Genomic DNA, 13,803 nt, shown 5'->3' on the forward strand with positions numbered 1-13,803 from the left:
TCTTAAATAATTATTTCCTATACTTCTCTTTGCATAGTTCTATTTATTTGAATTTTGGTTTCTTGTATTTAATCTTTTGGCAACTCATACCTAAGCAGAAGAATTTCCTTGCAGGTATTATGCTCGCTTCAGTTAAATCTGTTTTCTCTTTGTATTGATAAATAATAACATTTTCTTTGGGGAGAAAAGAATAATAAATCAACATTTAAGTTATCTATTTCCTGAACTCCTCTTTGCCAATTATTGTATATTATAAACACATCTCAAAACGTTAAAGAGTATCAATTGACTAGTATATAAATCAACATTCGGGGAGGAATAATTATTATCCGTGCCAGATCAATCCGTCCTCCCCCAATCATTTTAACGAATGATTGTGTATCATTGACTCAATAAATGAAATAAGACAATCATGTTCATGTACAGTAATTATTGTAATCATCCATATTATGATAAAATTGAAAATCTTCTTCAATTACAAAATTGGAAATAAAATAATAATCAATGGTTATTTAATGAAACAATTGGAATGATCCTTTCGTGTAACTTATCTGTGTTAGATTTTTATAACTTGATAGAATAGAATTTACTCAATCACATCAAACCGTGGGATCCGAGAGACTGCGTCACAATAGCAAACTAAGACACATAGAAATTGCTTCAATTGTACCTAATTCTGTCTTCTGTTTCTAGTAGTTTCTAAATAAAGAAATTATTTGCAATTCTCCTGAACCATTAGGTCTTGCTAATTATCTTAAGGTGTGTTCAGGTATGGGTGGTACCCATATGAGCTTCAGGCTGTTCGTGGACAATGATACGTAATATCAACGGTTCATTTTTTCAATTAGCATTAATTTATTATTAGCTTTTCTGTGGGGTTCAATGCGCTGCGTACCATCACAAAGATATTGTTATCAAATGTGTGTAGATACGCACATGTGTGTAAAACAATCTGGGATTGTTTGTTTTGGATGATCATGAGAGAGCGGATCTACAGCTTTAGGTGGTGGGTTCAGAACCACCGGGAAGCAGTCTTCAAACTCATGAGGCCTTATGCATACCACTGTGATTTGCATGACATCGACGGTGACATTTTCAACAGTTTGAAAGTTCTTACCATCCCATCACGGTCAATGGGTCAATGATATTTACAAGTGTTGGCTCTTCAAATGGTCAACTGGAGTAGCAGATTGTCAGGTATCTAAGGGCATTGAATGATATAGCTTACATGATTTATATGTAAATATGACAAATTTTCTAGAATAATTAAGACCTGATGAGGAGTCAATTATGATAGAAAATTTGTGAATAGAAATTCTGGGTTGTCATCCGATAGCTTAGGTGCTGCAGTGCGTCACGTTAATTCCCTGCTATGATATAGGCCTAGTATCATATACAATATTTCTATAATTGAATTCATTAACTTATTATTAGCGTAGCAGCTGTGGGGTTTAATGATTACCATAACAAAGATATTGATTTTAAACGTGTTTAGACTGAATCTTGGTTTATTTGTCTCATCAATTCATGATTCATTTTGAACTTCTACTTGTTTTTTTGGCATCTGTGGGGTCACACACCAGCTTTCCACAATGTACTGGTAATGCAAATGAAGGCTCTAAGGATAGTCATTTTCCAGCTCCAGTGATCACTGCAGGTAACTTTTCAGGGGTCTCGGGATACATACAGTCAACATGAATGTTGTGATCACTTTTGTATATAAGTGGAATCAGGAGCAGCTGCAGGAAAGGTGTGATATACAAGACATACCACTAGACTGGAGGTACCGCGGAGCAGACTGGCCGGTAACTACAGCCAATAAGATTTTTCAACAGCCTTTCTTGTAAAATACAGTAGAAAATGGACGTATGGTTCTATACCACGGTAAAATAATAAACCCCTGGAGATGCCAATCTATTCACTTTGAAATTTATATGTGGAAACTCTTTTAAGGAGTCTAGCACCTCCACAGTACGAAATAAACGTGCGGGCTATTATACTGTATTTGAAAATTTTAGAAACGGTACTGCCTATCAGGAAATCTCAGTCCCTGGCAACGTTCTCAAATAAGAAAATGGAGGCAAAGAGTATGTTATACAATATTTATGAAGTGATGTGAACAAGTGAATCTAGTTAGTCAAGTTTTTATTTAAAAGAGGCAACATTAAGATAATTAAGTAATAATTTTTTTGATATTATTAAAAGGTAACGGTACCTAATGTTGAAAATATTTTAACTAAAGCGTCTCCTTAAAATTAAATAATGACATATGAGGGGTTTTCAGGCTGACTACTTAGGTTAAACATTTTTTACGTTATTGTAGGCTACATGAATTTTGTAAAGCTTATCACGGCACAAATATTAAAAATAAATCTGAATGATGGTCGATAACAATTATAATTGCACAGATTGGAGTTGGAAAACATTTAACATAATTATGCTGTTGATGACATTTAATTAGCCTATTTAAAGTAGAAAGAACTGTCGGTTCAAGTATCAAGTCTAGACCTAATCCTAGACATATTGCTAGTCTATACCTAAGTCTAAACATACATTTTATCAAATTTTTGGTTGTTAAAAAAACAGTAAAAAATACAGAACTGTCTACTGTCTAATAAAATACAGTACACTGAATTAAAATTAGATGGCATTGAGGTTAGGCCTAGAAATGAAACATGAACAAAAGGTTAGTTGAAAAATAACATTAAAAATTGACTTTCAATGAGTAAGAATATTCAGTTTGTTTTTAACTTGGATATATTTTTGAGGTTAAGTAAAGCGTCTTACCTTCAATATTTTTATGGTTGAACAACTAGTATTGCGTCAGACTCAGAATCCAAGTAGATAGAAAATTTCTTGAAGAATCCACCGCACAGAAAAACTTTCAAGTAAATGGAAGACTTGATGATTGAAACTATAACAACAATCTAAATATCACCAGAAAAATTAAATCTATATGATCCGTTAATTTACTCAAACAAATACTTGACACGAATGACACGATTCATGAAAGCAACCTTCACTTTCCAGCACGGTAGTGATTTCCAGATTTTGTAAGGGACTACACACTACTAAACTACTACGGGAGAAACAGAAACAGAAAATGCTTGTTTTCCCAGCTGTTTAGTACCATCTGTTTGCGCATGTGCGTCATAACTATTACCAACTTACTAGCAATGAAAAAATGAATTTATAAAATCTATTATAAGAACATTTTCTTCGTTAGGAGAAGACAAAATGAATTAAATAGATTTTTTCGGAGGATTATCAATTCACTTGGATTCAACAATAATAAGAGATTCAATTTAATTCCATTTTCAAATTATAACAGGTAGGGTGGTAGTTTTGAACAGCGCCTTTTTTGAAATAGCACGCTGAATTAGGTAGAACCTGGTGGTAGAACATACATGATCTGTGATACACATGACCTCATACATTGTTTTTTCATCACTGCAAAAGATTTCAAACAACATTTTTTGATAGGATGTTTTTGTCATTGAACATGATCTACATGGACGTCAGTCATTGGCATACAAAGTTATGAAAGTTTTGAATAAAAGTGAAAGAGATATGGTGAAAACTGATTGTATTGGAACTGACGAATGGATTAAACATTACAAAGAGATTTGGTGTGAAGAAGTAGAGCCAAATAGGTTGGAGTCCATATGTGAGAACTGCTGTATTGATCCAATTACAATTATAGAAGAGCTATTAAATGCCTTGAAAAGCACAAAAAATAGGAAAGCCCCAGGTTTGAATGGGGTAAATATGGAACTGTTGAAGTATGGAGGAATCCTTCTACACCATAGAATACTACATCTTTTCAATATGTGCAGGAAACAACACCAAGTACGAAAAGAGTGGTTGCAGTCCCTGGTTATATCCCTATTCAAAAAAGGAAGTAGAGCAGATCCTCAAAATTATAGAGGTATCAGTCTTCTGGATACAACATACAAAGTCTATGCCAGAATTCTAAACAATAGATTGAAAATAATCACTGATGTACTTCTCCTGGAAAAACAGATGGGCTTCCGAAAAGGTAGGTCATGCACTGATGCAGTTTTCGCTTTGAATCAAATTATATCAAAACGAAGAGAATATAATCTAGAGACACACTTAGCTTTTATAGACTTCACAAAGGCTTTTGATTCAGTAAATGGCAACTTACTATGGTCAATTCTGGATTCGAGAGGATATCCCAAGCATATAATTCAATCTTTGCAGAGCCTATATGTAAAAACGACTATCCGTTTACAAGTAAAGGACGGTTTGAGTAAGGTCATTGATATAAAGAAGGGTGTAAGGCAAGGATGCTGTATATCTCCGACATTATTTAATATTTACGTGGACGACATGGAAAAATTTGGCTGACTCAGGTATACAGCTATCAGCCCATACATCTGTTAACTCAATCATGTATGCAGCTGACCTTACAATAATTCAAGAGAATGAGGAAAGCGATGTTTATGCTGGACAGAGTTTCTCAGAAATATAATTTAAAGATATCAACTAAGAAAACAAAATCAATGGCTTTCAAAGGTAAATATCCATCCAGAACCAAGATAGAATTGAATGGGAAGATAATAGAACAGGTGAAAAATTTCAATTATCTTGGCAATGATGTAACCTATGATACAGATAAAGATATTCATAACAAAGTATCAAAGTTCCAACGAATATGTGGCAATATTCATAGAAACCTCAAAAATAAAACAAGGCAGGATACTAGAATCAAATTCTTCAATACCATCGCTGTACCAACGCTGCTTTACGGAAGTGAGAATTGGATCCACACACGTAGAGTAGACAGCAAGATTCAAGCTGCAGAAATGAGGTTTCTAAGAAGTGTGTTTGGCTGCACTAGAGCAGATAGAATCAGAAATGAGGAGATAAGAAGAGCTTTATCTGTTACACCTTTACATGGAAAAATCATTCAAAACAGAATGAATTGGTGCAGTCATTTGAATAGAATGCCTCCTGGACGAATACCTTTGGAGGCTAAATGCTATAAACCTACTGGGAAAAGAGACGTGGGAAGACCGAGGAAAAGATGGGTGCCGGAACAGGTTCTTTAATAAACCTAATCCTTGAAGTGAAGAAGAAGAAGATGTTTTTGTACGGTATCTCCGATTTTATGACCAAGGTTGAGACCAAAGATTTTGAAATGGCGTTCCATGGGAACATTTTGTACTAGTCACGTGATGGAACAATTTACGATTGGAACTGGAACAATTTACTGTACACAGAACGTACACAATGTATCGGACAGAGCGTTCAGGTAGGGGGGGGGGGTGGAGGTTAACTAGAGCTTCGATCAAATTTTTCCAGACATGGCCCTCCCCGAGAAACCGTCCTGGAGCCGCCCCTGGCCAATCTCTATGGATAACAAGGATGTTACTCTTGTCAGTCCAACCCCATTCTTCAAATGAGTTAAAAAAATTGTCAGTCCATTTCTTCAAATGCGAGCTCCCAGCAATATTGAGTCTGATCATGTTCTGGTACTTGGCTTCATTGATATGAGAAAAATGCTCATTTCATCTTATGATGTTGAAAAGATTATGCAGTTGTTTGTATTTATCATATTTTCATCCCACCTCCTCATCCAAAACAATTATAGATGATTGCATTTTTTCTGATCAGTGGTCATTACTTCGAAATTCTTGCCAACTGATGAAACTATTGTGTCACCAATAAGTGTTGCTTTGCTGAACCAATTATTGTGAAAATAAAAATTATTCTGGAATTTATTCAGTAACAAAATATGCCTATAAGATCACAAACCTGCTATGAGTAGTGAAAATCTTCGCAAATAAAATAGCAAAAATGTATTCATTTCTTAGAGGTTTGAGAAGTAAGAAGCATTCCTTTTCACCAATACATGTCACAATTGGCTGGCCACTAACGGTAGGATATGCATGATGTCATCATGTTGTCATACAGTATTGTGTTATCACAGCGGAAGGCTTCGAGCTAAATTTCTTGAGGTAAGGTTCTTCTATCTCCAATTTTTGTTTTGTTCTATGCTGCTCTATTTGAGGTTAAATTATTTTTCTATCATTATAATTTGTAATTTTCCAGTGGTTTATCTATTATTATTCTATTGGTTGTTTTGTTTATGTTAGAAGAAGAGATAAGGGAATAAGTACTGACTTCTTTCTGGTGAGAAGCCTGACAAAACATGCATGATTAGCATGTGTGTGTGTGTGTGTGTGTGTGTGTGTGTGTGTGTGTGTGTGTGTGTGTGTGTGTGTGTGTGTGCGTGCTCTACCATAAGTGGCCAGCCTTAGATTATCAGTCACTTCCAGACCCTAACATTCAACAACATCAACATCAAGACAGATATGACATAATCTCATTAAAATAAATAGACATTTACTTACAAAAAGTTTATTGCTCATTGGAATCGGACTTACAAGATTAAAATTCTAGAAAGAGCAATATTTTAGATACAAGTTCCGAGTATTATAAAATACACGTCTTTTGAAAATACAGATTATTTGTATCAATAAGTTGATATAAAATTTGAATGACTAGCTTAGTCATTAGCTTGAGTATTGATTTAAAAACCTGAAAGGTAATTGGTAATTAATTATAAATGAATAATCTACATGATATAGCAGTAAATTAAGAGTTGTATATACAACCATTTCAACACAGACAAGATAATAGCTTTAGACGTACTTTTAAGGCCTATTTTTTAGTTTTAAAACATTTGAGACGTAAAATCTGCGTATATATTGCTAGAAGGAATAGGTAGGCCTACGTTGGTACGTATGTGATAGGATTACGTTCACAGATAAAGGCACTGTTTATAATAATTGAAGAAATATTTGAATAATTGTTGTTTTGAATACCTGTTACTACTTTGCGATTGACAACAACGCTCCATCTAAGAAAATATGTAACACACTATAAATAATCTATCAATTATGAATCAATTGTAGAAAGATTTTTCAAGTTAAGCACCATATCAATTAGTTTTTGTTTTAGTCGAACATTCTTATAATTACTTGATAGAGTTTGATAAAATTTTACTTTCAAAATGTGCATTAATACAATACTATTAATGAGAGCTTAAAAAAGAAGAATTTTCTAAGGAATACTCTAGAAATATCATTATCAAGTTATGAATGAATATTCATCTCGATTTTCAGTGATTGTACAAGTTGAAAAAGTGATTCTAAAATACAATCAGCACACCCCGCAATATTTATTATTCATTTGCGAGGCATTATTTGAAAATATTCATGGAAGAATGTTATAAAGCATGATCAGTGTAATAGTTATCAGATTGATTTTAGTATCGAGTACCAACTTATAGTTTATAGAGAAGATGTAGGATATGTATTTTGAGTGATATGATCATTTACTAGAATAATTGATTTAAAAATGAGCAGAACATTGAACACAATATAAACAAGCTTGCCAAACTATTTTTTAGAAATTTTTGAAGTACATAATTATGAACTTTTTAAAAAGCTACAGAGAATTATTGGCAGATATTGGTACAGATACTTTTAATAATAATTAGTATAATATTCTACTTCTGTAAAATTTATTTTAATTTACGTCTGTGAAAAATAATCTGCAGTTCAGACATGTATTCAGGTAATAAGTATTGTAGTAATTGAATGTATGTGATTGTAATGATAATTCTGTAAAGAATCAGAGTGATGTAATACTATTGAACTCACATTGTAAAAAACATAAAATACATTTGATAGAATTAAACACATTATTTAACATGAATGGTCTTCAAGAATCTTATTACAGTATTCAATGATTAAAAACTCCACACTCAATGCAAACATTTCAAGACACTCAAATAATAAATGAAATAACATTTGAAAATTGAATGGAATCTTGATAACACATTGCGTAAATCGTCTGAATCAGCTTAAATTTCAAACAATAGGCAAAATACTGTATTATTTCCGTGAGTTTAATGAACTCTGCTATAGCGACCAAGTGCAATAGCCTGCTTTAAGCTTCGATTAAAAGTTATTCACTAGCTACGTCTAGATTAACAAATCTTAATATCTTGTAGTAGCAATTAAAAATATTGAGAGCCTAGATTGAAATAAACGATGCATTTTTATTAGAATGTTTGAAGTAATACATAGATAATAAATTGAGTTTGCTATTTATGACTAACGATTCTAAAAAATATGTAATTTACTAATTTTATAGGAATAATGGGTTTGGATTTAGAGCACTGTTAGTGTGTGAATATTGAAATCTTACGCTTTATCATCAAGGAACACTATAAAAGGCTATATAAATTTATCGGTAATTACATTATCATTACATTATAATTTTCTTACAAGTGATTCAATATTTACTCTAAAATCAATAGTGACATGAGTATATTTCACTTAGAAAATCTGCTAATCAATTATGAAGAATTTTCAAATACTATACATTATATTAAAGCTGTTGTTCATAAATAATATACAAGCCTGACTCATATTTATACTCAGTAGAATTGAAATTGTAGACTATTTTATAGAAAGTGATGAATTATTAATAACAATCTTAATAATTCAGTTATAGTACTTGATAGATTACTTGATAGTACTTGGAGAGATTTTTGGAATGATATTCAGAATTTGGATTTTGATATCTAATCACAAGGAAACTTTAATACAAACATCTCAGTTCAGTCAATCTAAAACTACAATTCTCACTACATTACTAATTCATGTTATATTCTAAGAAGGCAATTCGATTAAGGCTTTACTATTACGTTTTAATTATTTGAGTTATGAACACCTAGTTTATAATAATAAAATTCATGATTTTGAATTTGGAGTGAATAATTTTATTTCACATAAGAAATTTAACCACTAAATTCATACCAATAGGAGAGGTGAAGGCTACTTGAAAGTGAATTTTTTAATGACGAGTTCTAAATGGAATATGATGTGATAAATATATATTAAAAATTTTTGTGTTATGTTCAAGACAAATTAACTGGGTTTAAAGATTTCGCCTCTGTACAGAATTTATGAAACGATTTCGTGAAAATTATAGATCTATTTATCCTAGTGATTTTTGAGCGTCAGTTCCAATAGAACACTTTTTCTTATTGGAATGACTTGAAGGAAACAATCAAACTCTTTAATGAGTTCATTGAAAAACTCAATTCAGTCTCGAAGCAAAAAATAGTATTTAAACAGAACCACGAAAATTATATGCATGTGGAAAATCATGTTCATAGAAAAGTTATCATCTAATATTGCCCTCTATACTGCAATCATCGGTCTACCTAAGAATCAATCTTTTGCTAAGAAACCTATCACTCTTATCCTGCTTAGTTTTGTAGTTATAATCTACTGAGAGAAAACTCAAGTCAATAGATAAATTAAGAAGCAATTGGCCTTCTAAGTCAAATTTCAATTCTCTCCACTTTCTTTTGATATGTGTGTTAGGCGATTGATAAATCTTCTTTTGGTCTCTTAATTATCACAGATCAAATCGGTGATGAATGATTCAAAAAACATGAAGTGAAGCACCATATTATACCATAGTGACCGCCTTTTAAACTGAACAAAATATTGAAATGATGGTAATGAACAGGGTTTTCTACCGTATCGAGAAGATTAGTGATTAAAACATGGATAATTCAAAAAAATAATTTATTAAAATTGAAGAATAAAAACGTTACTTTGAAACTTTATAATGGTATTGTAGCCGAAACATGTGTCTACAAAAATGTCGGTAAAAAGTACTATTTAATTTTAATCTATTAATAGTAATCATTAAAAAATATGCATAGATTTATATATCCTACAAAACTAGAAAATGTTTAGAATGACAGTGGAACAGCAATATGATAAATTAAAGAAGTTTGTTGATACGAGTTAAATAACCCCTTTTAGAAGGAATGTCTTCCACTGATATAATAATTAAAAATATTATCACAGGTTTTGAAAGTAGGCTGACTAAAAACTCACTGCGGCACAAAGTATTATAAAAGTAATAAAACATAACAAAATTATAAAAAAATATTTCTCATGCTCAGGCAAGAAGTTTAAAAATAGAAACCTCGTTGAATAATGAAATTAGAGAGATGACGTGAGTTCAAGCCAATTGATTCTTATCCTCTTAGATTATATTGCTACTAAAATAGTGAATTCAATACACTATGTCAAAATTCTATAACTATTAATATTTACATGAGTAAAGTTCATATTCGATTACATCTTAATAGTATTATATTATTCAAACTACATGATACGATTTTAATAATTAATTTTTCGAAATTCGTATAAAAGTTATACAATCTGGCGAGTATTGTCAAATATTTTCATGTGCGTCTAATGTATATCATTTTAATGTAAATCGTACGTATAAGGCTGAATATCATTGTCATTGGGACAAATGTTAATCATTAAAGAGATCCACAATGGAAGAAACTCTTCTCATCTGGTATGTGTTACAAGCTAACGAGAGGGGTTGATATTTTCTAAAATATTACTTTCAGATAATTTTCTTAACTATGGGTTTAAGGCTTACAATATCATCACATTTCGATGAACTAGGGCAGATGATTTCAATTTGTCAAGCTCACGATCCCAGGTTATTGCTTCAATTGATGAGAAGGGTTCAGTTCATTATAAGTCTGAAACTCTCCAGAGGAGCTGAAGAGTCACAATCAAGAATGATTCATAATAAACATATTTTTCAATTCTGTTACTGATACACTTGATACGACTGATTTTCTTATACTGGCACCATCCTGTTACACTTTTCTTTAACACACTGTTTTACAATCAAACTGAATTATTTCAACTGAATCACTGCAAGTTCATAATCAACGTGGTTTTGAACTGTAATGACACTGATTTTATTAATGGCAGGCACTTCGACCTTCAATATTTGAAACGATCTACTCTTGAAATCATTTTAAATGATCTACTCTTTATTTTGATTTATCACATTTGCTATATTTCAACTTATATATAGTAACTTGTTATACAAAGGACTAATTATTTAGTATACTGATCCCACAACCAGTACCAGTATTCACAACCGCCTTTTTTTCTGATGGTGCTACAGACGTCCTAGACTTGTATAATGAGAGAACATTATGAGAGATGAGAGGAAACCTAAATCGATCACCAGGAAGAGACGCTCGAGCTAGAAGTGACACAAAATAACAATGTTCTATTCAGCTTAGTTTAGTTCTGATACCGACCAACTGGTAACCTGGACAGAACAGGAAATAATAATTTATAGTAAGCTGATGAAGTTTCACAAATAATAATTTTCTTTTACAACATAAAATAAGATAACTATTTTGTTTGGAAATGACTACTTTTACTCAGGATGTATGTAGGACAGTCTATTAAGAGCCCTGACCATACAAACATACATACATGTCATGGTGAGCGTTCCACGTTTTTCAAAATAAATTTTACATTTGATCTATCCAATTTCATTGAATGATCTAGTTGGAAGTTGATGCATAGAACATTGGTTTGGATTACATTATTTTATTCACGAAATTAGAACTTGTAATAGTGTTATAAGAATCTCAACGAATACTATTAATACTGTCTCTATCTGATAAAATACTAGACTTATTTGAACGATTCAGCGATAGGATTAAAGCTTTTCTACTCATTTAAAAAAATGAGGAATATTCAATTTTTTCAAGAATATGAAAATGTCTCATTATTTGATCAATTCACAGCGTTTGAACATTTTTAAATATGATATCGCATATGATAAAAAACTCTAAACAAAAGAAAAATATATGGCCTCCCAATCATACGAATATAGCACTTTATTAAGCTGCACCACGATTTCCTCTGGTGACTATTTCATGAAAACTTGAAAGTCTGGATCACAGAATTAGTGATCATACTCACTCATCGTATCATATTCTGGTTATAATGATCATAGTGATCATACAAAATACTAGACAAACACTTATATATTTGCCGTTCTTTGCGTGTCCAGTAAGTGCATATGCTACAGTTAGTTGTAGAAACAGCAATTTTTTATGAAAAACGATCCTTTTGTCTTTTAAATGACGTTCCTTTAAAGCATAACCTTAAATAATGAAAATGTTTGAGCCTTCCTTCTCCTTAGAGAGTAATCAATTTTTGTTGATTGATGCCAAAATGCCAGTAAAGGTAGCCGACTAAGGCGTCACAACCTTCTGTCTGCTAGCGCTATTTGGTCATGGGTTGAAATCGCGCCCGTAGGCATAGACGTTTGATCAACTCATCACCTCATCCGCAAAAGAAAATAAATGATCGAAAATGCTTACACGCTCATCGGGATTCGACTGATCCGGCATCAGTTTGATGGCGCATTAGTTGATATCTGACTGAGTTTATCGATACCTTCCAAGTCGAACCTTACAGAGGGGGTTTCCATCGGAGAAAACCAAACCCATTAAACTCGCACATTGATCGATTCAGTTCAGTTCAGCTTCACTTTAAACTGTGAACATTCATTACTAATAGTCTAACATCAATGCTTCCCATTGACAGTTAAAAGTAAGTCTCATTACAGGCAACTTTGAAAACTAATTGATCGGATTGAGACCCCGTTAATTTGTTATCAGATCAACAATGTGTAAATAAAGAATTTGATTTGATTTATGATGTGAGCAACCATGTATCCCCGCTATTTCATGGCGGTCAGGGCGATTTCATCAGGCAGTCTAACCATCATGAAAATAACCTTAATAGGCACCTACAGAACCCTCGTTTCTTATGAAGGAGTTTCTTTATTAGAACATCCCTATTCAACCGATCCTTCAATAGGATTCAAAACGAATCCCCTTGGAGTTTGATCGAGTACTAGACTAATTTGAAGGATCGGATTGAAGTCGTTCTGTTCTGAAGTCCTCGTCCTTATGAAGTAGTTTCTTCAGAAGAAGAAAAACTCTATTTGAACATACCCTATGAATTTGATCGTGTACTAGGCTAATTTGAAGGACTTGAATATCGGATTGGAGTCGTGCTCTTTCGAAGTCCACGTTCCGTATGAACTAGTTTCTTCAAAGAAGAACAACTCTATTCGAACATACCCTATAAATTTGATCGTGTACTAGACTAGTTTGAAGACTTGAAGATCGGATTGAAGTAATGCTCTCTTGAAGTCCTCGTTCTTTATGAAGTTTCTTCTTCAGAAGAACAACAATATTCGAACGTACCCTAAAGATTTCATCAAGTGCTAGACTAATTTGAATGACTTGGCGATAGGATTGAAGTGTCGCTGGTGCGTGGTGTTTTGCGCAAGCACGTACCCCCAGGCCTTCATGGCGGGTCGACACACCTTCTGTATGGTGCGCACCTCCTGGTGACTGAGGTCGGCTCGCCAATGGTAGGGCGTCGCCTTCGAGTTGCGAAATGTGCTCGACACGCCTCCCGCGTTCGTGTGCGTGTGCGTGTCCAGGAATGCCTTCACCTGCGAGTGGAAGCTCAGCCCAAAGAAGCCCAACAACTCTTTCACGCCCGAATACGGGTTCAGCGATAAATCTTCGTAGCGCACCGCTCTGCAATCAATAGTTTGAATTTATTATTGATTCATGATTTATGAATTTATTATTGATTTATTAATGGTACTTGAATGTTGAATGCATCCGTAACTCGTTTTTGAACTATTTTTGGCGACACTACAGTCAGATTTTTTAAATAATAGTTAAAAACTAGTACTCACGCATGTTTTTAATACTATTAATCATAAAATTAGAAGACTGCAGTGTCATCAAAAAAATACTATGAAGTGTCGTCAAAAATTACTTGATATTTGCTGAATTTTAGATTTCGACAAATGTATATT

At 32.9% G+C, this 13,803-nt stretch overlaps 2 protein-coding genes across 4 annotated transcripts in view; both read right to left on the reverse strand.

Moving 5' to 3' along the window:
• The window catches only part of LOC111050732 (high affinity copper uptake protein 1), a 46,330-nt gene extending 43,225 nt beyond the window's left edge, over nt 1-3,105 (reverse strand). For both annotated transcript variants that reach the window (XM_039432562.1, XM_022337114.2), the window contains exon 1: nt 2,788-3,105. The gene's annotated coding sequence lies outside the window, so the exon portion shown is untranslated. The remainder of the gene's footprint in view (nt 1-2,787) is intronic.
• A 3,266-nt stretch (nt 3,106-6,371) lies between these two features.
• LOC111050723 (carbohydrate sulfotransferase 5) overlaps nt 6,372-13,803 on the reverse strand; it is a 75,756-nt gene continuing 68,324 nt past the window's right edge. For both annotated transcript variants that reach the window (XM_039432556.1, XM_022337074.2), the window contains one exon: nt 6,372-13,516. In XM_039432556.1, coding sequence (XP_039288490.1) covers nt 13,195-13,516 — 322 coding nt within the window. In that variant the 3' untranslated portion in view covers nt 6,372-13,194. The remainder of the gene's footprint in view (nt 13,517-13,803) is intronic.

The sequence above is a fragment of the Nilaparvata lugens genome, chromosome 7, assembly GCF_014356525.2.
Source record: "Nilaparvata lugens isolate BPH chromosome 7, ASM1435652v1, whole genome shotgun sequence".
In the NCBI taxonomy this organism is placed as follows: domain Eukaryota; kingdom Metazoa; phylum Arthropoda; class Insecta; order Hemiptera; family Delphacidae; genus Nilaparvata; species Nilaparvata lugens.